General features: G+C 36.3%; 1 protein-coding gene across 3 annotated transcripts; it reads left to right on the forward strand.

Annotated features, from left to right (window-relative positions):
- Nucleotides 1-1257: 1257 nt before the first annotated feature.
- On the forward strand, nt 1258-17680 carry YY1_1 (Transcriptional repressor protein yy1). Of its 3 annotated transcripts, XM_051214333.1 has the most exons (5): nt 1258-1639; nt 5808-6698; nt 11599-11996; nt 13644-14092; nt 16678-17680. In XM_051214333.1, the coding sequence occupies exons 1-5, from the start codon at nt 1315-1317 to the stop codon at nt 17600-17602; spliced, it is 2988 nt and encodes a 995-aa protein (XP_051072957.1). In that variant the 5' UTR covers nt 1258-1314; the 3' UTR covers nt 17603-17680. The 3 variants fall into 3 exon arrangements, with proteins under 3 accessions (XP_051072957.1, XP_051072956.1, XP_051072955.1); XM_051214332.1 differs by having other exon boundaries at nt 1258-6698; nt 13644-17680; XM_051214334.1 differs by lacking the exons at nt 11599-11996; nt 13644-14092; nt 16678-17680 and having other exon boundaries at nt 1258-4412; nt 5808-9867.
- The last annotated feature ends 6482 nt before the right edge of the window (nt 17681-24162 follow it).

Here is a 24162-nt window from a genome sequence, read left to right on the forward strand (position 1 = left end):
CTCTAAACACTTTAGCGACTTCAAAACGAATGGTGAGCCTTCTGCCTCAACCAATGTAAGTAGAGTGTTCAGACTTGGTGGGTAGACTAAGAGGAGACGATAGAGAGCCAACATTTGTCGAGCTTACCAAATTTACAGCGTCTCGTGCCAGAGTCGCTAGTAGTAGGTTCAAAAAGTTGGACATAACGTGATGATGAATTGTCACTTGCAGTCTGGACAGTGGAATAGTTCGGACGTAAAAACTAAATGCAGCATCTGTTCTGATGACCACATTATTTATAAATGCCCACGTTTTTTAGCGCTAGCAGTTGAAGACTGGTGGCCCCACTCAAAGACCATGAGTATTCGCCCTGTTTGTCTTAGGCAAGGACATAGATCTGGTGAACTCAGATTGATAAGGTGATGTAGCGTTGATAGATGTGTAAAGAGGTATCACCAACTGTTTCATAGTGACTCACCAGTCATTAGCTCGTATGATAAATCTGGTACAGAGAATTATTGTGGATTTACTGTCCCTAAGCAGTCAGGTCTGTTCGGGAACGATTCCCGTACGATTAAGTTCGGGAGACACTGAAGTTATCAGTTATGCTCTTTTGGATAATGGTTCCGACGCAAGATTGACAAAGTCCGACTGCTTGAGATTCCTCGGGTTAAAGAAAGACCAGGGATCGTCGTTAATCCAGACAGTGGGTAGTAACAAAACAATTAAGGTTACGGATGCGTCTTCTGAAGTGTATTCACTAAATCAAACTATTTTGACTTTGAATACAGTATTTGTTCGTCCTAAACACAAGTACTGAATGCAAGCGGCTAAGCCCTACCTAAAAAGAGATGGTGAGCTGTTGGAAAGATTCAAAAAACCTCAACTAAGCTGATTCCTAAAACAATAAGGCCCCCGTATGATTTCTGACTGGCTAACCTAAACCTATTTCCATTGTCAAATAGATGAACCAGGGGCGATTTGACCACAGTTTGTAAATTAATAATGACAGATTTGGATCTGATATGTCCTCACTTTTCTTGTCTTCCAAGACAGAAAATTTGCGAGGACACTATAAAAACGTTCACAAGCCCAGAACAAATTACTTGTCAGCTGACTATCGAATAATTAACTAATAGAATTAATTGCCCCAACATATGATTTCATCTCCTTCTGTCGATGTTTTCAAAAAAGTTGATTCAACTGAGAGATTACCATTTCCAAGAATAACACGGGCCACTTGGCCTCCCGTTCTTTCCCAACTCAAAACTGAAACTGAAAACTGAATATGCTACCGTATCTTCCGCGGTGTTTTTAAGTGTGTTGCCAAAGTAATGATTGATTCGTTTTTCGATGATTCCTCAATAAAAAACGAACTTAACAATGACTTTTCTACCAACTGTTACTCCACTGTTGATCTCCAGTCTGATTTCTCACTTGATAATGTGGAAATATATCCAGAAATACCTAATAATGATTCTTATGGTGCTCTATTTCTGATGGACTCTGCGGACCTTTTAGATGTACGTGAAGAAGTTATTGGTGAAGAACATTTCGCGTCAAATGTTGATCAACCACAATACATGGAAGGACTTTCAAGGAGGTTTGGACTATTCTCTGCCAAGAGTTCACGAATCAGTACCAGTCATAAAGATAAAGGTATGTATCTGTTTTAACACTATCTTCTAATAAAAAACCCATTGCAATGTCCATGTAGGACGTTAAATTAATTTATAAATCCTTGGTCCGTCATTAAATAGTGGTTGAACATGTTTGTGTAACTGATGGCTTTTTGATGCCTATATTAGTGCACGCGGATCCATATTTCGGACCTGTACTTTGAAGACTGAAGACTGATATGAGTTCTTCTCGAGCAAGCTTTTACGTACTCCTGGTGTTTTAGGCAAGTTAGCTGAAGGTGCGGACACTACCTCCTCCTGGAGCTGACTACTCGGCAAGAGGACCTGTATGTCAGTATATCAGTCAGTCAGTCAGCTACAACGTAGGACCAGGCGCATATATGCATCGGTCCAGGTTTCCATACCTCATTAACACAACAAGATGGACACCGGATTCATAAAAGTAGTTAATTCAGATGTGGTAATATATAAAAGAAAGATTGCAATGAGGATATAGTACAGGAAGAAAGAATTAGTTCGTAGAAAGAAAGATATGAAGTGATTTTAATCTCTTAGTTTAAGGGAAGACAGGGAGTGTATACACCGACGCCATTGTGACCGATTCTGAGCCATGTCACCAAGAGTCTCCAACCATTGGTTACGACAGTCACGCGGACCCCAACCAAGTAGTCTGCATCTACCAACATGGCTCAGACTAGAAGTTAGTGACTTCAAGCACTGATGCCACGTTTTGGTTTGGCCGCCCCTAACTTTCTTCCAACCATCCCGAACACCGGTTAGCGTTACACGTCGTGGTAATCGGTGTTCAGGCATACGTAACACGTGGCCCAACCATCTCAGTAGATGAAGATTCACAACATCATCAACTGATTTACCATCATTCCCTAATACCCTGCGTCTAATCTGGCTATTACTTACCCGGTGATCCCAGCAGACGCCAGCAATATTTCAAAGGCATCTGTGGTCAAATACTAGTAGCTTACGAGTGTCTTCTACTCTTAAAGGCCATGTTTCGCTGCCGTAAAGTAGAACAGAACAGACTGCCGCGCAGTTTACTCGTCCTTTTATTTATAAACGGATATCTCGCCTTCGCCATAGGTGACGCAAGTTGGCAAAAGCCAAGCGAGCTTTTCGAATCCGTGCTGAGATTTCGTCAGACACCAACCCATTAGGGCTGATCAGACTTCCAAGGTAAGTGAAGTTGCCAACGCGTTCGACTACTTCACTCCCTATCCTTAGTTCAGGTGTTGAGGCAGACCAGTCCTGAAGCAACAACTTGCATTTAGAGGGAGAGAAGCGCATTCCAAACATTCTGGCATTGTTGCTTAGTGCTACCAAAAGACTCTGCATTTTATCAGCGTCTTCACCAAACAGGACTATGTCATCTGCGTATTCTAAGTCGATAAGTGGACCCAGGTAGATAGCTTAAATCAATCAAAAAGACAGGTGCCTATTTTAATATTCCGGCTTAGTGAACAGATAATGATGATCAACTGCTGCAACTGTGCTCAGACAATCGTTTATTTTTAGCAAACACCAATTTTAAGAATAAGGAGAAACATCGTCTAACATGGTTACTCCTACACCAAACTAACGATGAACTCGACCATATTGCCATCAATCATCGTTGGAGAGGCCCGACAGAAGACTGTCGCTTGTTCTGGATTACCTGTTTGGATCATGCTCTAATAAGAGTACGCATGTGCTTGCGCCTCGCTGGATGCAGAAAAACCACATTAAGAAGATCCATTAGAGTCGAACTCAGTGACGAGGAAGCCAAAAGTAGACTCCAGGAATAGCTGAGGTCACACTTAGGTAGTTCTGAAAACGAGGCTGCCCCAGGTGTTGCTTGAAAAGATATATGAACAGCTGTGGAGACAACAGCGACATCTATTAGTGATTTAAACCCGATGGATTCTTACTAAGTCTATTACACCGATAGATTCTCGTAAACTCATCCCATCAGGCTCTGAACACGATGAAGAGCGAAAACAAATCAGATCTAGGTTAAGCAAAAGTCTAAGGAATGACCGTGAACAGTGGTGGGCAACAAAAGCAAAAGAAATGAAAAAGGCGGCAGCTGTAGGTAACTTAAGACAGCTCTACAGACCAACAAAAGAAACTGGAATTAATAAGTCAAATGTAAGTGAGACTATCTCGGAAAAAGACGACACTCATATCTGCTCTCAGTTCAGTTGACTGATTGACCTTTTAACCCTGTGATTACGCTTCCGACTTAATGAGATTGTAAATCACAGTCTAGTTCTTTTCTCAAATTACTCCGAAAATATTTCCAGAGTAAGATTAGCCAGATATTCACGTTCACATAACAGTACTCCAGTTCATTCTGTTTATCACCAACCATTTTCTAATTCTCCAGACTTAGATTTCTATTATCATATCGACATGGTACTTCGGTTTTCATAGAGAACGTTAGTAACAGACTGCTGCCCAGAGTCAACATGGAATATGTAGGATTTGATTCCCCTACAGATGAATTTTCTGATAAGTTCCTAGACTTTCATAGTCTTGGCACGACCAAAGTCGAAACAAGTAAGTTGTTTGGTTTGTAACACTTAAATCCGTTTCTGGAACATAAATTAATATAGTTAGTGCATAAACAGAAATCAGTTCAATCCGTTAAAAGGAGAAAATGAAGAGACAAAAATATCACGTACTAATTAGTCACTAGAGCCCAGCAAATAAGTCAATAAGGTTTGTGATCGGGAAACAAGCGTAGTCACACCAAAGTCAGAACTAATCGAAGTAGTGGGCGTTTGAGAGCACCATCGGTGAGTTTGTTTTTCGGTCACACTAAACCGTACCAATTAATGAGTTTGCTCATTTGTTGTACAGGGAACTACCTGCTTAATTGACATAGATTAAGGCCGATTTCTGTCTTACAGATTTCTTTCTTTCTTGTTCTCTCCTAACTTTGAACGTGGTGTTATTTTACAGATTTTTTGTCCAGTTTCTTCCCATTTAAACTAGATTTCCTATAGTTAGGTCCACACGACAATTGGCATTATGATTCTTTTCTCAACAATAATATAAACTGCGACCATTGCCCTAGGAGCATACTTGTCCCAGATCCTGTATTGTTTGTCAGACGTTATTAGGCCTCATTAGTTACCTAGTGTTGGTGTTATTTACACTCAGCATCACAAATGGTCCAAGATAATCATCGAACTTATCTCTGAGTAATCGTTATTGATAGATCAAATGTAAGACTTATGAAAGTTTATAAATCTGAACTGTCACAACATAACGAATTTTACAGAACTATAGAAAGTATAAATACTGGCTTAATTAGTGTAAAATTTAATCACGTAAATTTTAGTTTTGTCAACACTTAGACTGAATAAAACATAGACAGCTCAGCTCCTTTCAATAGTTCTTTGACGATAAGTGCAGATGTAGCCTCCTGTTTCTGTGATTTTCCATGTCATATGCAGTTCGCGATTATCGTCTGTCGACTTGTTTAGAAGTCTTAAACATTCATAAATCAACTGTTTGGGTTTGCTTAATATTTCCTGGTTCTTAAGTTAGTGTTGAGTCGCGATAATATTTTCAGGCGCAATTTTTTCTTCATCTGGTTTTGTATCATTTTGTATATCATTATTATTATTTAAACACATAAACGTTGGTACAAGGAGGCACCAAATACATATGCGCCACATAAATCATTCGATTTATGTCAGGGCTGGGATACTGTCCGGGTGCCCAGACCGAACCAGGTGGTTTTCTTAGGGTGCGACACCCCGAGCATTTGACCTAGAGGTCTGATCCACAAGGCAGTTTAGCAACGTTAGGAGATACGGTCTCATAGTAGTCGGTGACCAATAGTTGGTTCGCACGCCGTTTGTTCCTTCAGGATCCCGGAGCTCATGTGCACCATTGGTTTGGAATCAGGGTTTCCCAACTCCCTTAGGTGAATCCACCAACCCGGTTAAAGCACCGGACACTCGCTTTTCGTTTTCTCATTTTCGTAAACAACACCCGTGGTGCGAGAAGGCAGTGAGTAGGACTTTCATGGCAGTGGTTGTATGCACGTGGCCATGTGAGAGCATTTCGAGAGGGAGAGATGACCCTCCACACTCAGCTTAACGAGGGCATTTGGAGTCATCTTTTTGTGTATCAACTATTATTTCGCTTTAGTTTATTATATATTTTTTGTTTGTTTGTAGGTAGTAAGGAACACGATGTTTTCCATGATAAAAATTCTTTTTCCGATGAACAGAAGCATAGTAAATGTTCGTGGAATGATGGATCTGATGAGATAACCGATAAAGCCTATTTATGTAACCCCGATAGTCCATTATCGATCCCTAATGACATCGGAGTAACTTCATCAAATAGTATAGATGAAGTGTTTGACAAAGATCATGTAACCAGTCACGATATCATTGATGGTGACGATGTTTCTTTGGAGAGGCTTTCCGATCTTCATATTCCATTACCATTATTTCACACTGAATCTAATTATTCAGATTCTTCACAGATAAATCCTTCCGATTCAGAAGTGGATGCATGCAGTTTGTTTTCGTCAAATAACTGTGCTACAAATCAATCTGATGATTATGTCCAAATAAAACATCTTAGATCGACTGACTCATCTAATTTAAACTCAAATGAATCTGCGACTAAAATCCCTACCTCGGTACCTGTATCGTCATTATCTTCTGCAAAAACAACTGAAATAATACGACTACCATCTCATGTTAACCATCTAACCACAACAGTTAACCCGAACTATCCATCTAGGCCAATATCAGCTTGTCTTTCTTTAAAGTCGAAATATCGCCGTTGTGGACAAATAACACTGAAATCAGGTGCATCCATCCTTCGTACGAAAAGTTCATTTAATGAATTAAAGCCATGCTTTAAACCAGCATTCACTTCTACACGTTTTGCTCATTGCGGGTTTCTAGCTGCTTCTCGTTTTCCCGGATCAATAAAAGAATCAGCAGGTAGTCCAACTTGGTTTCCGAAAGTTGCATTCGTTAACTCTAACACACCACTCACTCTTAGAAAACCAGCTATTGTGATTGCCTCATCATATCCCAATTCTAGATCAGGTAACTTTTAGTTATTATACTACAATAGTTTCTTTTTAAGACTACTTACACCGTGATCTAACAGTTAGATTGGCATACAATCTTGTAAAATGTGTTTATTGTTTTCTTTAATGAATAATAATCTATCTAGTGTCCGTTTTACGTTTACAACACTTAATTTACGAAGTTGTTAAAGGTTTTAAGTATCAGATTAAGATTCCACTCCACTTACTTCAGTTTGGTTTATTGTCTGGCACTATTACTTCTCACCGTTATTTACTATGTTACTGATATGACTATAATAACAACGATAACTCGACCACACTTTAATACCAGGACACCATAGTTCTCTTCTTACCTCTAGCTGATCCAAAAATGAATATTGTGGTGATTTTTTCAGTAGCGACCAAAGAAAATTCTTTCACTTATGTACGAATTATATTAAGCGATTAAGAAGAAATTGTCACAATGCAATAAAAGCTTACTGGGATTCAGACGCGCAAAAATCACTGCAATTTAATACATAATCTTACAAATAATTCCATCTGATACGTTATGTCTGGGGGTTTAGCATTTCTAAAACATGCCGCCAATTAACAACTAACTTCTTCCCGGTTCATCTGAACTTGTACCGTCTTCCATCTACATTGGTCGGACCATCTTGTTCGTAAATCCGATTTAGGCGTCCAGGTTGTTTGAATTTTCCATGGTTAGTAAACTGAAGGTGTTCAGCAAAATATGTAAGGGTATGTTTTGGTTGTATTCGGCTCAGTAGTATTTCTCTCACAGCTAAGTCATACGAAACACCCATCCTTGCCTCATTGTTATATACCTTTATATCCATTGGTCACGGGAACCCGGTAGTTGTAAGCAAACTCTTGTGTACGAACTTCAAATGCTGGGGAATTAGCTTGGATTTCGGGTCGTCTCCACGGCATCATAGTATAGTGAGTTCTTAAGTTTCGATCCACTAAGGTTTCCAGTTTGGTTAAGTTGTTAGGAGCTGCGCTATTAGGCAAAATGCGATCGATAGATAAGAAACTTTTTACCCCCTCCCTTTGATTGTAGAAGCACCCACTTGGAGGTGTGATTTCGACTTTATATGATATGGGACCAATACACTTAATTAACAGCTTGACAGCATCAGAACTTTGTGAACTGTGACCCATTATATGATACTTAGGTGTCTTCCAATCAGTTACAATAGAAAATTTACCTATACTGAAAGGATTTTGTTGGTGGACAGAAGAACAATAAGGACAATCTCTGGCCATTTCAACCAGGCGTTCATAAGTACAAAATATGTGACATCGTTTATCGGGTCGGCAGAGTTGATATACAGTCGTATCCATAGTTAACCTGGTTATTGCCTTGCTATTGTGACCATCAATTTACTGTGTTTTGCGACTTATTGGTGGGGATAACATATTTTGACAATTTTGATCATACATTTGTTCATCTCCGGCCAATTACCAAATCTTTGTGCACTGGATTTTTTTACAACTATCTCCTTTAATAAATGTGAATAAAGTGAAAATGACAGTTAACACAGAATATCATGAATTCATTTTTATTTCCTAGTCTCCTATCAACTGCTTACAATAGTATTCGTATTGAAATGTAATATGATATTGGATATATTACTCAATTTCGTGGATTAGTTGAAGTTAGATATTAACACCATTGGATGCCGGTTCAGTGGTTTAATGGTTAAGTGCTCGCGCGCGAAACCAGTAGGTCCTGGGTTCGAATCTCGCAGGGGCGAGGTCGTGGATGCGCACTGTTCAGGAGTCCCACAATAGTACGAAACAGCCGTCCAGTGCTTCCAGGTTTTCCGTAGTGGTCTAGCTTCAACTGACTCATGACCTTAACCATCGGAATTACTATGATATCCACAAAACCCATCTGATATTAAAATTATTAATTGTAACTTTGAATGCAGTGAATTGCCGGGGTAGAAAAGCGTATGACTCTTACCGTTGTCGAAAAATGGGGGAAAAAGAACACCTAAGGATCCGTCACTATACTTAGTAGCTTATTAATTTTAATTGGTGAAAAAAATAGAATCTGATTTATTGTCTTTTTATGTGTCACAATCAAATAGTGTCCAGATTGTTTAATTCAAGGGTATACTCTAGTTTTGCCGTATTTCATTTCTTAGCATAAATAAGTACATACTCACAAATTTGAGCCACACCCATAAAAAAAGTTTTTTTCATTCGCCTATTCCGTTATAAATCTAAGAGTATTATAATTACTTTTATTGTTCATTTACTAAAGATCAAATGTACACATAATTGGCGAGTAATTACTGTGTGTATTATCGGATTTACCATACCGAATAAGTTCTTGTGCATTCATTTATCAAGTACGAGTTTATGTACTCGGCTTTAAGCCATATTGTGTGAGAATTAAGTTTAATACTACACGGCTGCTCAAACTAAACTAAGTGCAGAAGAGTTCGATTTTGCAGCCTAATCTATTGAAAACCAAATTCCTTAACTATCAAGTTATAAACCAGTCACGGGGAAATATATTATTTTCTGTTGTTTTCAGTTTGTCTATAGTTGCTACAATAGTTTAAAATATATGTAATGCTATAGATTGAGAATGAAGATTGTTTTTTCTGAATGTTATTCTATGAATAGTAACGAAATTTCGTAGCTATGAGATATCAAAAGTACAGTTAACTTACTTATTTACGCCTGTTACTCCCAATGGAGCATTCTCCAACTCACTCCGTCCTGAGCCTTCCTTTCTAGTTCTATACAATTGTTGTTCATTCTTCTCATGTCTGTCCCCATTTCTCGGCGTAATGTGTTCTTTGGTCTTCTCTTCTCCTTTGACCTTGAGGGACCCAAGTGAGGGCTTGCCTTGTGATGCAGTTAGGTGCTTTCCTCAATGTCTGTCCTATCCACTTCCAGCACTTCTTCCTGATTTCTTCCTCCGCTGGGATCTGGTTTGTTCTCTCCCATGGTAGGTTGTTACTGATAGTGTTTGGCCAACGGTTCCGAAGTATTTTGTGTAGACAGCTGTTAATGGACACTTGTATTTTCTGTATGATGGCTTTCGTAGTTCTCTAAGTTTCCGCCCCATACAGTATAGTGGTAAATATTAAAATAAATTGATGTAATTTTACAAGTTTGAACCATTTATGGATCTGTTTCATCACTAACAACCGTTCACAAACTTATCAAAATGAATTAATTAAGTACTTGTAAAATAATTTTTAGAAAAGTTCACTTCTAGAAATAAGTGCTCACAATGTCCAAAACGACAATGAATTCTTCACAATTAAATCACCCTAGTTCAGTCTAATGTATTACCACTAAAAATATACTGTAGCTAATAATTCGAGATGCACAATTTTTTTTACCTGTACTGTATCTCATTCAATTTTTTCTACTCGTTTTGCTTATAAAAATCCTAATTTTAATCTAGTCCTGACAACATGATAAAGATATTTTTGCTTATAATCTTACAACTGATTATTGTACATATCCTTTGATTGTATCATGGACCTTTATTGTTCCAATATCACTGTAGACATGAGCTTCTTTACGCTGGAGACATAAGCATGCACGTAACTTCGTGTTTGCTATGCCTTAAAAGTCTACTGTTCGACTCAATATTTAACCTTTAATTAATCAGTCAATGACCACCGATCCCGTTTGTTCAACCATCTGTTTTATCCAAAACTTTATTTGGGCATTCATTTATATATGTAGACAGATGAGCACTCACACAAACGTACCAAAGTGTTTTGGATACATTTCTCTCCTTCTAAATGCAAAATTTTGCCTTCGAATTATTATTATTATTTTAACACATAGATATTGGTACAAGGAGGCACCAAATACATATGCGCCACACAAATCATTCGATGTGTGTGAAGGCTGTGATACTGCCCGGGTGCCCAAATCGAAACAGGTGGTTTTCTTAGGGGGCCACACCCCGAGCCTTCGACCTGAAGGTCTAACCCACAAGGCAGTGGAGCATCGTAAGGAGATGCAGTCCCATGATAGCCGGTGACCAACGATTGGTTCATACGCCATTTGTTCCCGCAGGATACTGGAGCCCATGTGCACCATTGATTTGAAATCCGGTTAAAGCACCGGGCATTTGCTTTTCGTCCTCTCATTTTCGTAAACAACACCCGCGGTGCGAGAAGGCAGTGAGTAGGACTTCCCTGGCAGAGGCTATATACGCGTGGCCATGTGAGAGCATTTCGTGAGGGAGGGCGAGCCCACCCCACTCTCGGCCGTACCAGGGCATTTGGGGGCCTTCGAATTGATCTGCATTAGTGTTCAATTTAGTCGTAGAAAGTAAAATATTTTTGAAAACTTTACTTATTTTGACATTTTTATCACCCCTATTGATTTGATCTCTGACAAAACCTCAACGACACGAATGCCAAAAGTCCTCTTGACTCCTTTTGGAAAATCTGGCCACGTATGTCACAAACATGATCCACACCTATCTGTGTCAGGTAAAGTATCCTGTTCAGTAGTCTGCTCCATATTTCCTTTTGGCCCCGAGACTTGCTTATGTTACCTAAATTTGGTAATCAGTGTCCTGAAATGGTTGGATTTGTTGACACTTTACGGCTATGTGAAAATATATATCATGAATACAACCATAGGGAACAAGTTCATAGGACGTTTAGCACTTAATGAACGGCAACAGCCAAATACGTCCACTTATTTACATGTATGGGTGATGGTTTAATCTTGAAGTATTTAAATTTTAACTATTGAATCTATAGTTCGAACCCAAATCTGCCTACTTTGATGTAGGGAACTGGATGGCCTGTTTAACGTTTGATAACTTGATGAATATATATTAGTGCTGTAAATTTGTAGTTTTAATGTTCATGTAACTATAGTTTAACATGTAATATTACTATTTTCTGTCTATCTAGATGCCACATATCTGAAAAGTGAAGGAATAAATTTTATGACACATTCTTCCGTTATGCAATCAACAGATTTACAATCTTCTCTTTTATACAGTCAAAATGGATTTTATATTTCTACAATGCATCATAATTCATTAGGAGGCAATAATCCCGGTGATTTAGCATCAGTTGTAACCGCTACAATCCCATCTGATTTCACATCAAATCGTACTGTATTCTGCCCTCATCTTGGTTGTGGGAAAACATTTCGAGATACAGCTGCAATGCGTAAGCATTTACATACCCATGGTCCACGCGTTCATATCTGTGCAGAATGTGGTAAAGCGTTTGTTGAATCAAGCAAATTGAAACGTCATCAACTTGTTCATACTGGGGAAAAGCCTTATCAATGCGCATTTGATGTAAGAATTTGTTTTTGCATTTTGAGTCATAATTATAATCATTTAATTCAGTAAATGTTGGAGATTAGGTCAATAGGAATACGGTTTTCATTGCAAAGACTGAATTTCAAGTAAACATACTGTTGAAAACTACAAAGTTCCGGACATTTTTTTCCTTAAGTCTGGACCTTTCAGAAGTATGAGTTGCCCTATAATATATTTTAATATATTGACTATTAAACTGAGACTGTAAGACACGTTTTCAACAGTTTGAAAAACTCAAAACATTTGATATGATTCCGGTAGACTCTGCTCAGAGCAATTAGATTACAACAAAATTCGACAAAAGCGTCAGTCATTTTTTTCAATTCTATTGCACGATAATAAAAGATAATCAGTCTCCAATTACTATCTGTGGTCACTCACTCTACATAGACTTTTCATTGAATGAAGAATCTTGTTTCTTTGGGTTGATATAGGATTCAAATAGAAACTGTTTTCAGTCAGTGAAGACACTGACTGTTGGACTGAGCCATGTAGTTAGGTACAGACTACCTGGTTTGGATCCGCGCGATTATTGGGGTCAATCTTTAGAGACTGGATGACATGGCTTCAAATCGGTTGCATTGGCACAGGTGCATTCTTCTCCTTGTCTTCTCTTAGATCCTAAACTTCTATATTCAATGATTTTTTTTGTAATTTTTCTTTCAACTTGTATCTTCAATGCCTAATCTCTTCTATTACCATTAATACTGTTGTTACTACCTCTACTACCCTGGAATATTTTTTGACAATTTCATTCCGGTATGTTAATAGAGTGTGGCAGCTTGAACCGATGTACGTGTCAGAATCTACTTTGCGTATGACGACTGAAGATAGAAATATACGCCACAAACACTACTTATTTATTGTAACATACTGTAGAAAACCAAACTAATTGAATAGTTTCAAAATTCTAAGTAACAGAGAATTCGGGTTCATGCTTTTAAATGTCGTGGGCTTGTAGACCATTAGTTTAAACACCCAACAGTTAAGCAGTATGTCATAGGTTTGCACTGTACTCAATCTTTGGAGGTTTCTTAAGTGATTTAGTCTAATTACAGCATTTATAATGAATGCGGTTCATAACCTATACGTTTTGACTGTACATGCTGTGTTAACGCAGTGGTCTCTTTTCCCTATCGTCATGATCTAATGGAACTATATTGAATAGAATACTGTCCTTGAGAGTCATCCTTACTAGATAGATCGATTATATGACCGTGAGACCATAAGCTGCAAATTTAAATCCTTAAGGGCAACCCATAATTTTGAATATACCAAAGTGTAACTACGAAATAGTATTGTAAATGCTGTCAGTAAATGTGTTTGAGAATATCATTCATCTTTATAAACTTTCATTTACATAACTGAGTTGTCGAAACACTCCACTTTTAACCTCCAGGTTACATGATCTTGGACCCAACTCCACAGTTTTTGGTTTCATTTGCTGCTTAATAAATGAGTAGTCATGACATAATAAATGCGTGACTACAGGTGTTGAGTACATAAATATCTTCACATTTGCATATAAACGTTCATCTAAATGTGTTACTAGTTCTAATTGTAAAAAAGAAATGACATACCTGTTCTATCAAAAAAAAATTTTTTGTTTCTTACTTATTTTAGGGTTGTGGTAAACGTTTTTCTTTGGATTTCAATCTACGTACTCATTTACGTATTCATACTGGGGATCGACCGTATCCGTGTCCACAACCTGGCTGTAGTAAACGTTTTGCTCAGTCGACAAATTTAAAATCACATTTAGCAACACATAGTAAAATTCGAGCTACTCATCAATCAAGTTTTATGAATAGACATCATTTAAATTCTACTGTGAATGGTAGTGGTGGTGGTTCAGTTCTGCTACGCCCTGCTGCTGCTCATCCTAATCATACACATGATCAACCTATTCCAATTTCATTAAGCAGTTCTATTTTACAATCCCCAATGAATTTTTCCACTATAATTCCCATAGGATCTAAAGATATAAACGTTCGTAATCGATGTGTCAATAGATTCAAGTCAAATTTAAGTTCTTTATTTCAAGAGGTTCATTTAGATAACTCTCGATTACAGTAAGTAATATATGTATGTATATATGATTATTTTGTTGGGTTCATATGAGTAATCGGCAGGAAATCCCGAACCCGGGTTTCGTTCTAGCTTGGTAGTAATGTCTCAAACTGTGACATAGGTTTAAATCTCATAGGGAGCATTAGTGACTTCGTAGTCCTAGGTATGTTTTGGTGACGAGTGCCAAATAGCACAAAACCTAGGTCGAGAATTTCCTACTGGGTACTTTAGACCATTTAACATCTCAACATAATACTTGCGCTATCGAGTCCCTTAAATTGGTGACCACATTTCAATTTTATCTATAGATTTCATTCAGCATTGAAGGCCTAGACAAACATAACACTAATCACTGTTCAGTGATCACTTACAATAGCTTAATTATTAGAGTGCTTGATGTTCAATTATTAAGTTACTGATTCAAATCTTTTATCTACTTCATGTTGCTTGGTCATACACACGCACACATTGTAACTCTAAGTCAAATACATATACTTGTATTTAGTTAGTGAGTTGCGTTTCATTCAGATTGATAAAACTAACACTTCATTCTGCTGATTAGCTAGTCATTGTCTACAATTTGGTCTTGAACTTTCTATAAACACTACTATTGGATGCAAAACAAAATTAAAATATTTCTTGTGTACTAGGCTATGTAATAAAAATCATATTTTAACTGAACCTAAATGTAATAGAAACTGACATAAGTTTTCATACTTTTAAATAACACAAATTCCCACTGGAAATACTTCCGACCACCCATAACCTGTCACAAATATCCGTTAGCATAATTTGCTATATCTAATAAGCAAAATAAAATGAAATGAGCAATATAAATAGCAATAGAGTCAGATCAATACCAAAAAGAAGGAATGCGTTCGCCAAGTAAAATCGTTTTTAAACTCAAGGTTTAAAGGAAAATACAGTGAATTCATCTGCGCCACAGTGATAGTTTCTGAGCTAGGTCAGTCAACGTCTCCAACCGACTAATCGTGTTTATCTCACAGATTCCAACCAGTTAATCTGCATCCATCAGCACAGCTCAAACTAATGGTCAGTTACTTCATGGACTGATGCTACTTTTTTATTTGGCCGCCCTTAACTTTCAGTTCACTCTTACTCTAACCAGTGTTGCGCTCAATGTGTTAACGTCTCTTTCTATGGTACATAGATTCGAATTTCATAGAGAGAATCTCAGTTCCAATTTGCACGAAGTCTAGATCACCTAGTATCACAGTAACTAACAATAAAGTAATGAGAAGTATTGAAAAACGTACACATTAATCATCTTCAAGCACGATAATTTGAGTTGTCTTATCCTATGGAACATTCAAGACCAAAAGCAAACACTCCCCTACTTATATTAAGGTAGTTATCAGCAAACCCTAACCTTATGTATCATGCTAGTTGGCACTTATCAGGAAGAGATAATTACAATCTTCAGAGGGCTGATGCTCCCTGTGGGATTCAGACTCGCATAATCTGGCCTCATGGTGTGAGACGTTACCACAACTGTTCAGTCCACTACTGGACTTCCTTTGGACTGAAATATTTACATAAATGTGTCTTTTAGCCCAATCATAGGGATAATTTGGTGTATTTTAGTCAAGTTTAAATTTTTTCATTGGTAATACGGTAAAGGTTGTTATGTGATGACTACCCCCCAGTTGATTTGGATGGTCATTTTCTGTCAAAGTAAATAATAAATGTAAGTTACGAAATAATCGTATTGATGGTTAATACGAAATATGCTAAATTTTCCAAGTAATATACTGATTTTAAATAATCAGGTAATCTCGGCACTCAAATGTTCCTCTTTCACACAGTAAGCGTTTTTTTCTCTTAAGGGATTACAACTATGGGATTATTCGATGTATCCACTTGTTAATCGTTTGATCATGTATTTTTCAAGACTTGTGATATGTTTTATATTCAACCCTAATCAGTCGACCATGGTTGATGATTATCTGCGATAATATTGTTAATTTTTATGCGTACACATACGGTTGATGAATACGGAGAACGTAAAAGAAAACTTAGGTCTCGTAAATCTTTGAACCAATTGAATTCAAATTAGCAGTCCAAGATTTTATCATATGCATGCTTCCTTGTTAGATTTTGAACGTTAATTTGTCACATGTGATTGAATGATAATAATGTTTTATAAGTGATATGTCTCGAATTTAGTCATAGTGGCACAGGTGTAATCATTGTTTCACTCCATCTGTTCGACGCTTATATTTTTTATTATCATCAATACTACTAATATTTTTTCTAACTTATTCGATATTCATCTGTTTAATATTTGCTCTTACTATGTGGATATAAAATTCGGAAACTAGCCAATGGATATTTATGCTGAAGTTTACTTTATGTTACGACTGATTGAGTTAACTACTAGGTGAGATGGGATTTCGGATCATTTCTTAATTTAATCAAGTTCACTCGTTTGTAAATCAATAGCTTGAACCCTGTTTATACATTAAGACTCGCTTTCGTCTCCAGTCAGTTTCCTAGAATATTAGTGAGTAGTAATAGTCATAATATTCATCACATAACTTTTATACATGATATTTTTCTCTTCTAGTACTTCATCACTACTGAATATTAATAATGCTTTGTCTATCCCCACATCAAGTCCAGATCAGTGCGAACCAACAGATATCAGCCCACTATCTCCATTGGATTTGACTTCTTCCTCGACAGAATCCAACAGTTCTACATTGTCATCTCAAAGTGCCACAACTCACATAAAGCATAACATTTCATCTTCTAGATCGGTGATTTCAAAAGCACAACAACTATCCACTAATACAATCGAAAGTCAATTAACTGATTTCACCAATTCCACCACTACCAATGATGCTGTGCGATTGTTTGAAAATCATTCTTTAGAATGTCCTATAAATTTAGACCATGAAAAAATTGATCTCAATGTTGGGGTTACACAACCTATGATTAATAAAACTGATGAAGATTTTTCTAATAATTCACATGTGAATATTGATGACATTTATTACCAGTCATCTTTTATCAAATCTGAATCCGATATTACTGTTAATAATTCAATCCCACCAATACAAAATTGTAAAACAACAAGACGCTCAAGAAAATGTTTAAGTATAACTAAACGATCTGAATCGCCTAATTTTGGAGATTTTCTAAAAACTCAAGATGATATAAGTTTTACTGACGAGGATGCTTTAAAAAAACATCATTTTTACCTTAATAGTGGTAATGATCATTTGTCGTCTAACAATAAGACAACATCATTGAAATCATCATATCGGCGTCGTCGTCGACGACATTGTAAATCAAAATCAGATAGTAATAAATATATCTGTAAAACATCATCATCATCACGTTCTAATAGTAATGTGCTCATTACATCATCACATTATGGTACTCGTTCGAAATCTCGTGAATCCTTTGATAAAATATTACCTAATCATCAACGCGGTCGTCGTCGTTGTACATTAAAAACATGTGCCAAACGCCGTTTTCGTCCGTAAAATATAGATTTGTTTTGATGGACGGATTCTACCTCTTTCTTGTTCTCTCATCATCACGAAAACAAGCACACAGGCCCCAATATATATATATATATATATATATATATATATATATATATATATATATATATATATATATATACATTTATGATGTTAATGTTTCTATGATCTGTATCTCTATGTTCATCATTGTTCATATTTAGCCATCTTATCACCACTACCTTTATCATGAAGCATACATTTCTCAAAATATTAGTAGTTTCATGTTACATCGCTCAAATTATTATCAAAACTATTAATTTATTCTACTCATACACATATATGTTTTGAGGAATGTTTCTTTCGGGCCTTTTTTTTCCTTCTAGAATATCCTTTATTTAAAATTATTCCCATGACATTTCCATAAATATACACGCAAATTGAAATTTGTAATATCAACATATGTAAACCGTTCATTGATTTTTTTCCTATAAAATTACCATTCCTGTTAATTTTACCTTCATGCCGGTATATGTATGAGTTTTTCTCTTAATTATCATTTTGTAAACCATTACACTCTACTGGGATCTCTAAAGGCGGCAAACAGATTCACTATATATATATATATATATATATATATATATATATATATATATATATATATATATATATATATATATATATATATATATATATATATATATATATAAAGTGAATTCATTATATGTGTATTAAAATATCAATAACTTATGTATGTTGTTTGCATTTATTCAATTACATAATGTGCAATACTCACTTTATCAATGCATTTCATTCTGATTAACTATTACTATAATTAACAGAATATACAATGTGCAATATAAAAAGCAACATGACAAAAGTAACTGTTTAGTATAGAAAAGCTGACTTTTTTTCAAAAAAATTGTTTTATCCCCCACCCCACCCCTTTATTCCTTTAAATATTCATGTGCAATCATATTTAATATTCATTTATTGATTGTTTCTTTTTTTTGCTTAAAAATTGTTTTCCTTTTTTTCTTTTTTTCTTCGTTTTATGTTTCATTAATGAAATCAACCAACAACAAAAAAACAAGAAAAATTCTAATCAAATATCTTGTATACTTCCTAGTCGATCTTTCACTAATATGCATATATATATATATATATATACTTTTATGGATGTCATTAAAGGGTTTTATTGTGGATATTATTGTGATTTCAATAGTTAAGATCATAAGTTAATTGAAGGTAGACCACTATGGAAAACTTGCTGTCTAGTGCTTCCAGGTTTTCCATAATGGTCTAACTTCAATTGACTCATGATCTCAACTATTGAAATTTTATGAATGTATTCAATCAAGTTCATGATTTCTTCTTGTTTTATTCTATTCTTTGTTGGTATTGTTTTTTTTTTTAAAAAAACCTATACTCTAGTCATATCTCTATAACTTATCCACGTATATAATTTCAATAGAAAATGGTATAACTAGTGAAATATTTTCTTTTCTTTTGCTGACAGCGGACACATCTATATTTATATTAAGAAGAAAAATTTTGTTTTCTGATTCTTAGAATAATCAGTTGTAATTTATTCTCCTTAATCAATATTAGAAGTTACTGTAGTTCGAGATGTTTGTTATTGGTGTTAGAGATAATAATAGTATTCTTGCATCAGTACTATGTGTGTGTGTGTGTGTATCTATGGTGAATTTCTTCTAATCTTTCCTTATTTCCCCTTATTCACCTGTGTTTCTATGTCTGTCTATTTATGTATACGTACACTCTTAACATGACATGTCTATTATATGTCTATCCTACGTACTCGTCCATTATAACTATTATATCTGCATTTATTTATTTCCTTTTTTTAGAAAAAATGTTTACTTACTGTTACGATCTATCGTTGTTTTGTTTGTTTTTTTCAATGTTTCTCATCTCAAAGATATTTTCTTCACATTGTTATCGATCTGTTGTCCAAGTATAAAAAAATCACGATGTTTTCCGATTTTTTTTTCGTTTGCCTCTAAAAAATTTTTCTTTTTTCCTGTGGGTTATAGCCTGGTTCTTACTGTTTTGTTTGTTTTCTTGTTTGGTCTGGATGTTGTTGTTGTGATCATAAATTTAGAAAGTATGGAATTGTATGTGTGTAATTCAACGGAACTCGATCGATTTATCTTTCTGATGTTTTTAATGGAGTTTTTTTTCTTCTCTGTATCCATACATTGATACGTGTACTTGTATTTGTTTATTGTACTCAAATATTATTACTGTTATTACTTAAATGATAATATTCAATTATATTCAGGTTTTGTTCACTTTTTTTTTTTCTTTTCGATTATTATTTACTTATCTAGTTATCTGTATTCATTGGATAATATATGAACTTTATATTTATTTATGTATTTCTAACAGGAAGGTTGACTACTGACTCTGTTGTGTTTTTTTTTAATCAAACAAAAGAAACGCTTATATCGTTTAGAATTGCGCATATTTTTTTGTCTAAATTGAATGTATTGTTTGTTAAATTAGATAACTTACTTAAGTCTATTATTCCTCTTGATGAAGATGATGCCTACCAAGGCTTTCCGAGAAACTTTCCTGGTCTGTCCTATCTAGTTGTTGCCTAGCCCTATTGATTATCTTGATTTTTACGTCTAATTCCGATCATCATATGTTCTTTTGTTTATCTCTTTTCAGCTTTCCCTGAGGATTCTGAGTTAGGCTTTGTCTTATGATACAGTTTCATGGTTTCCTTAAAGTCTCCCATCCATCCTGGTGTCTTTTCTTGACTAACTCAACGATCAGCTCGTTTGTTGTCTGCCATAGGAGGTTATCACTGACAGTCTTTGGCTAATGAAGCTTGGGTATGTTGCGTAGGCATTTGCTTCTAAATACCCGTACGTTTTTGGTGATATTGATGGTAGTTCTCCAAGTTTAGGCTTCGTACTTTTCTAACGTCAGTGTTGAAAATCTTAACTTTGGTATTGGCTGACAGTTGTTTTGAGTTCTAGGTGTTCTTCAAATGTAGGGATCCTGCTCTCACTTCCGCAATTCATGCCTTAAGTTTATCGGATCATCCTCATTTATCAATGGTACCTCCCAAAGGTGCGATATCGAAATCAAGTGTGATTCGGTTAGTGCTGGCTCCACTGTACTTTAGGATTTTGCTTTTTCTTTTATGAATGTTGAGGCATACTTTTGATGAAGCCACCTCTACACTCTCTTTATCCGCACCTGTCGTGTATACAGTAGGTCTGTGTCATCTGAAATGTCCACTGCATTCCGTGCTTCTGATATGTAGAAGTCTTCATAATCCAGTCAACCACCAGAAGGAAAGGAAAATATGAGAGCAGTCGCCTATGTCTAGCATCAATCTTCACCTGAAATGGATCTGTGGGATTCCTCACACATGCAACTGCGACCTAGTCCGTCGTAGGAACTCCGTATGATAACGACCTCGGGTACTCCATAATGTCAAATAGGGTCCTCTAGTTGCCATGTATCTGTCTCCAGTTAGGTCGTATGATGATCGTTATCGCGGTACGTATGACACCAACCCTCGTACATTTATATCGCGTTAGAGAATAACGGAATAAAATAAGACAAATATGGAAATGAATTTTAGATTTGTATATTTCATAGACCCATTGATCCGGACAGACAATAAAAAAAACGAAACGAAGTAGAAAATATCGTTGAGTAAATGTAAGAACAAACCAACGCGCAGTGGAGAGAGAGAGATCCAACTTGATCTAACCAAGCGTAATTCAAATATCTATAGTCAGACCAAAAATATGTTACAAACACGTAATGAATAGGGTAAGCGATCATCATACATACGATCATATAAAAAGTTGGGGTTAATAAGCGAATAATCAAAGAGGTCAAAATGTGGCTTAAGAACAAATAAATTGGTCTGTCCAGACGCTAGAACAATCTGTGTGGACTTGACAGTACCAACCACTACAGTTCCACAAGGTGGTCCACGCTGCCGCATGCCTTCCCATAATCAAGTGAGCTGACATTGGTGAATTTCATTCCATGGGTTGTTCAACCATGATTCACAGTGTCGTTATGTAGTTGGTACACTATCTATCCTTACGATAGCCATTTTTCTGGTCTAGAAACTGGGTGCCTACTGAATCTTTCATTCGGTCTAGCAACACTGTTAAAAACAATCTGGCACTAACAGTAATGTGATCCTTCTGTACTACTCTCAACCAAGATTTTCTTGTGATATCTTGATTAGGCATCCCTCTTTATAGTCTGTTAAAACCTGACCTTTATCCCAAATGTTCATGAAGAGGACGGAGAGTCTTTGAAGTTACCTCTATTCGCCTTTAGTGCTTCAGCTGGGATGCTATGTTATCATAGTAACTTGTCATTCCTGATTTGTTTAATGGACTTCCAATTAACAGTGTAGGAGGAAACTACAACAGGATCGCCACTGACTTTTCTTCTAAGCCATCTCTGATAACTTTTCAAGGCACTGAGTTCCATTATGTCCAAGACCATGGTCACGGAGTCACGACAGACTGACAAGTGCCAGTCCCATACAGTTTCCTTTCATACCAAAGCGCCGTGTCATAAATTGCTCTCAAATGTCATGGTATTTCAGAGGGTAAGGAGAGTGTTGTCTTATCCCCTGTCAAATATCACGTGACTAAATTGCCAACTAGGACACCGACTTACGTGACCTTGGCACCGTGCCAAATCAATGGTGCGTTAACCAGCACGAGTACCGTAGAGTCCTTATTGATTCTTCTTGCTTTTTAAGACAAGAACACAATCAGAGCTCCCACTACATGCATATCGTATTTCGGAAATACGTAGTTGATATACAGGCAAGTCAGACCGCATCATACCATAAAATAGAAAACAATAATTATACAAGTTTAAGCCAAAAGTGGCTATGAGTGTGAGAGACTGTAACTAATAAACGGGAGTAAGTTAGGAATGGTTAGTCGTATAATATTAGTCAATCGATCAAATGGAAGCTTACAATACAGGGAATATAAATATACATATAATATAGTTACTTAACAGTTATCCAGAAAGAATATATGTAACAACAGTCCATAATTAATTCTTGGTAGTTGCCATCCATTTATTCTTCGTTAGGATAAAACAGAGTCCGTTTCTCCTCTCAAAATATTCCCATATGACCCAGTATTTGAAGCCTCTGATAGGGTATTCCTAATTAACTTCAGGTGACAGAAATGTGGTTTGCATAAATGGGCAGATGTGAAGCGAATGCGCGGTGCTTAAACCGAGTTGATGGATACTGAGGATACACCAAATGGAGTTGGAAAACCAATTTCGAACTGATGGTGCGTATCGGCTGCAGGATCCTTAGGGAACAAAAGGCATTCTAATCTAATTTAGTTACTGGGCATCCGCTTTAGTTTTACCAGTTGGATAATATTAAAATCCTTCAAACATAAAAGTACAACTCATAACTTATGACATACTTGGAAGATAAATTACATTATCATTTTATTTTAAACAAAATGTTTATAAATTAAACCTTTATATAGCCGTTAGTTGCATACCATGGATTTTAGTGTTTTATGGCTTAAATATTATCTCATTAAACTTGAAAATTAAAGAATCTAGAACAGTATTTTAGTGGGATTTTTTTAGCTATGGTTATTATTTTAATAGTTGAGATCATGAATCAATTGAAGTTAGACCACCATAGAAGCACTGGAAGACCGCTTCGTTCTACTGTGGCACTTCTCAGTAGTGCTCATCCACGATCCCGCCTCGCGAGATTGGAGTTCAGGACTTATCGGTCTCGCATGCAAGCGATTAACCACTAGACCACTGAGCCGTCCGGCATCCAACGGTGTTAATATCTAGCTTCAATCAATCCACGAAATTGAGCGACACATCCATCATTGTCATCAGTGAGTTACTATCTCTCAGAAGACCCGGTTGAAATCCACTGGTCACTGCTTATCACTAGAATTCCAGGGAATACCTCTTCAACCCGTCACTAGTGAGCATATGTTGATTAATATCAGATTATTTTTATTCCAGATATGAAAATATATGGACTCAGATAGAGCAGAGACCCGGTGAATTGTATCAATGTGTGTTATATCACCTACACTTTTTTTACTTAGTTCATTTGTGTGTTTGAAAACTATGTTCTCATATGCATTTTTACGAATACCCTATAAAATCGTCATCCAAGTTCATTAATGTTTATTGTTACACTATACGCTTTCAGGCTTCTGTTTATTGAAAATATATAAATTCACTTGGTATTGTTTACCTGAACCTTCCTATTGATATTCAAGACTGTAATTGATCAGTCTCTTATTGGCATATGTGCATACTGTGCGTATCGCCTCGATATTGCCTTAATTCACAAGCATTCTGAGTAAAGATAGGTAGTGGCTAGCAGTGAGATCCAGTTTGACGCGCTCTTCGCCCTATTTGGAACTGAATGCACCTGCATCTCAGAGTTGATGTTCAATCCGGGACTCGAACTCAGTACCGTTCGCTCCAAATGTCATCGCGTTATCTACTTAACTACTGAGTTCTGATAGCTCGATAGTTAAAATTACATTCAA

The sequence above is a fragment of the Schistosoma haematobium genome, chromosome 1, assembly GCF_000699445.3.
Source record: "Schistosoma haematobium chromosome 1, whole genome shotgun sequence".
Lineage (NCBI taxonomy): Eukaryota > Metazoa > Platyhelminthes > Trematoda > Strigeidida > Schistosomatidae > Schistosoma > Schistosoma haematobium.

What these genes read in the sequence shown, in the direction of transcription:
- YY1_1 (XM_051214333.1), top strand. Translation starts at nt 1,315, where the DNA reads ATGATTGATTCGTTTTTCGATGATTCCTCAATAAAAAACGAACTTAAC. An exon ending in ATATCCCAATTCTAGATCAG is followed by an intron (nt 6,699 to 11,598) that starts GTAACTTTTAGT and finishes CTGTCTATCTAG; the next exon opens with ATGCCACATATCTGAAAAGT. An exon ending in CTTATCAATGCGCATTTGAT is followed by an intron (nt 11,997 to 13,643) that starts GTAAGAATTTGT and finishes TACTTATTTTAG; the next exon opens with GGTTGTGGTAAACGTTTTTC.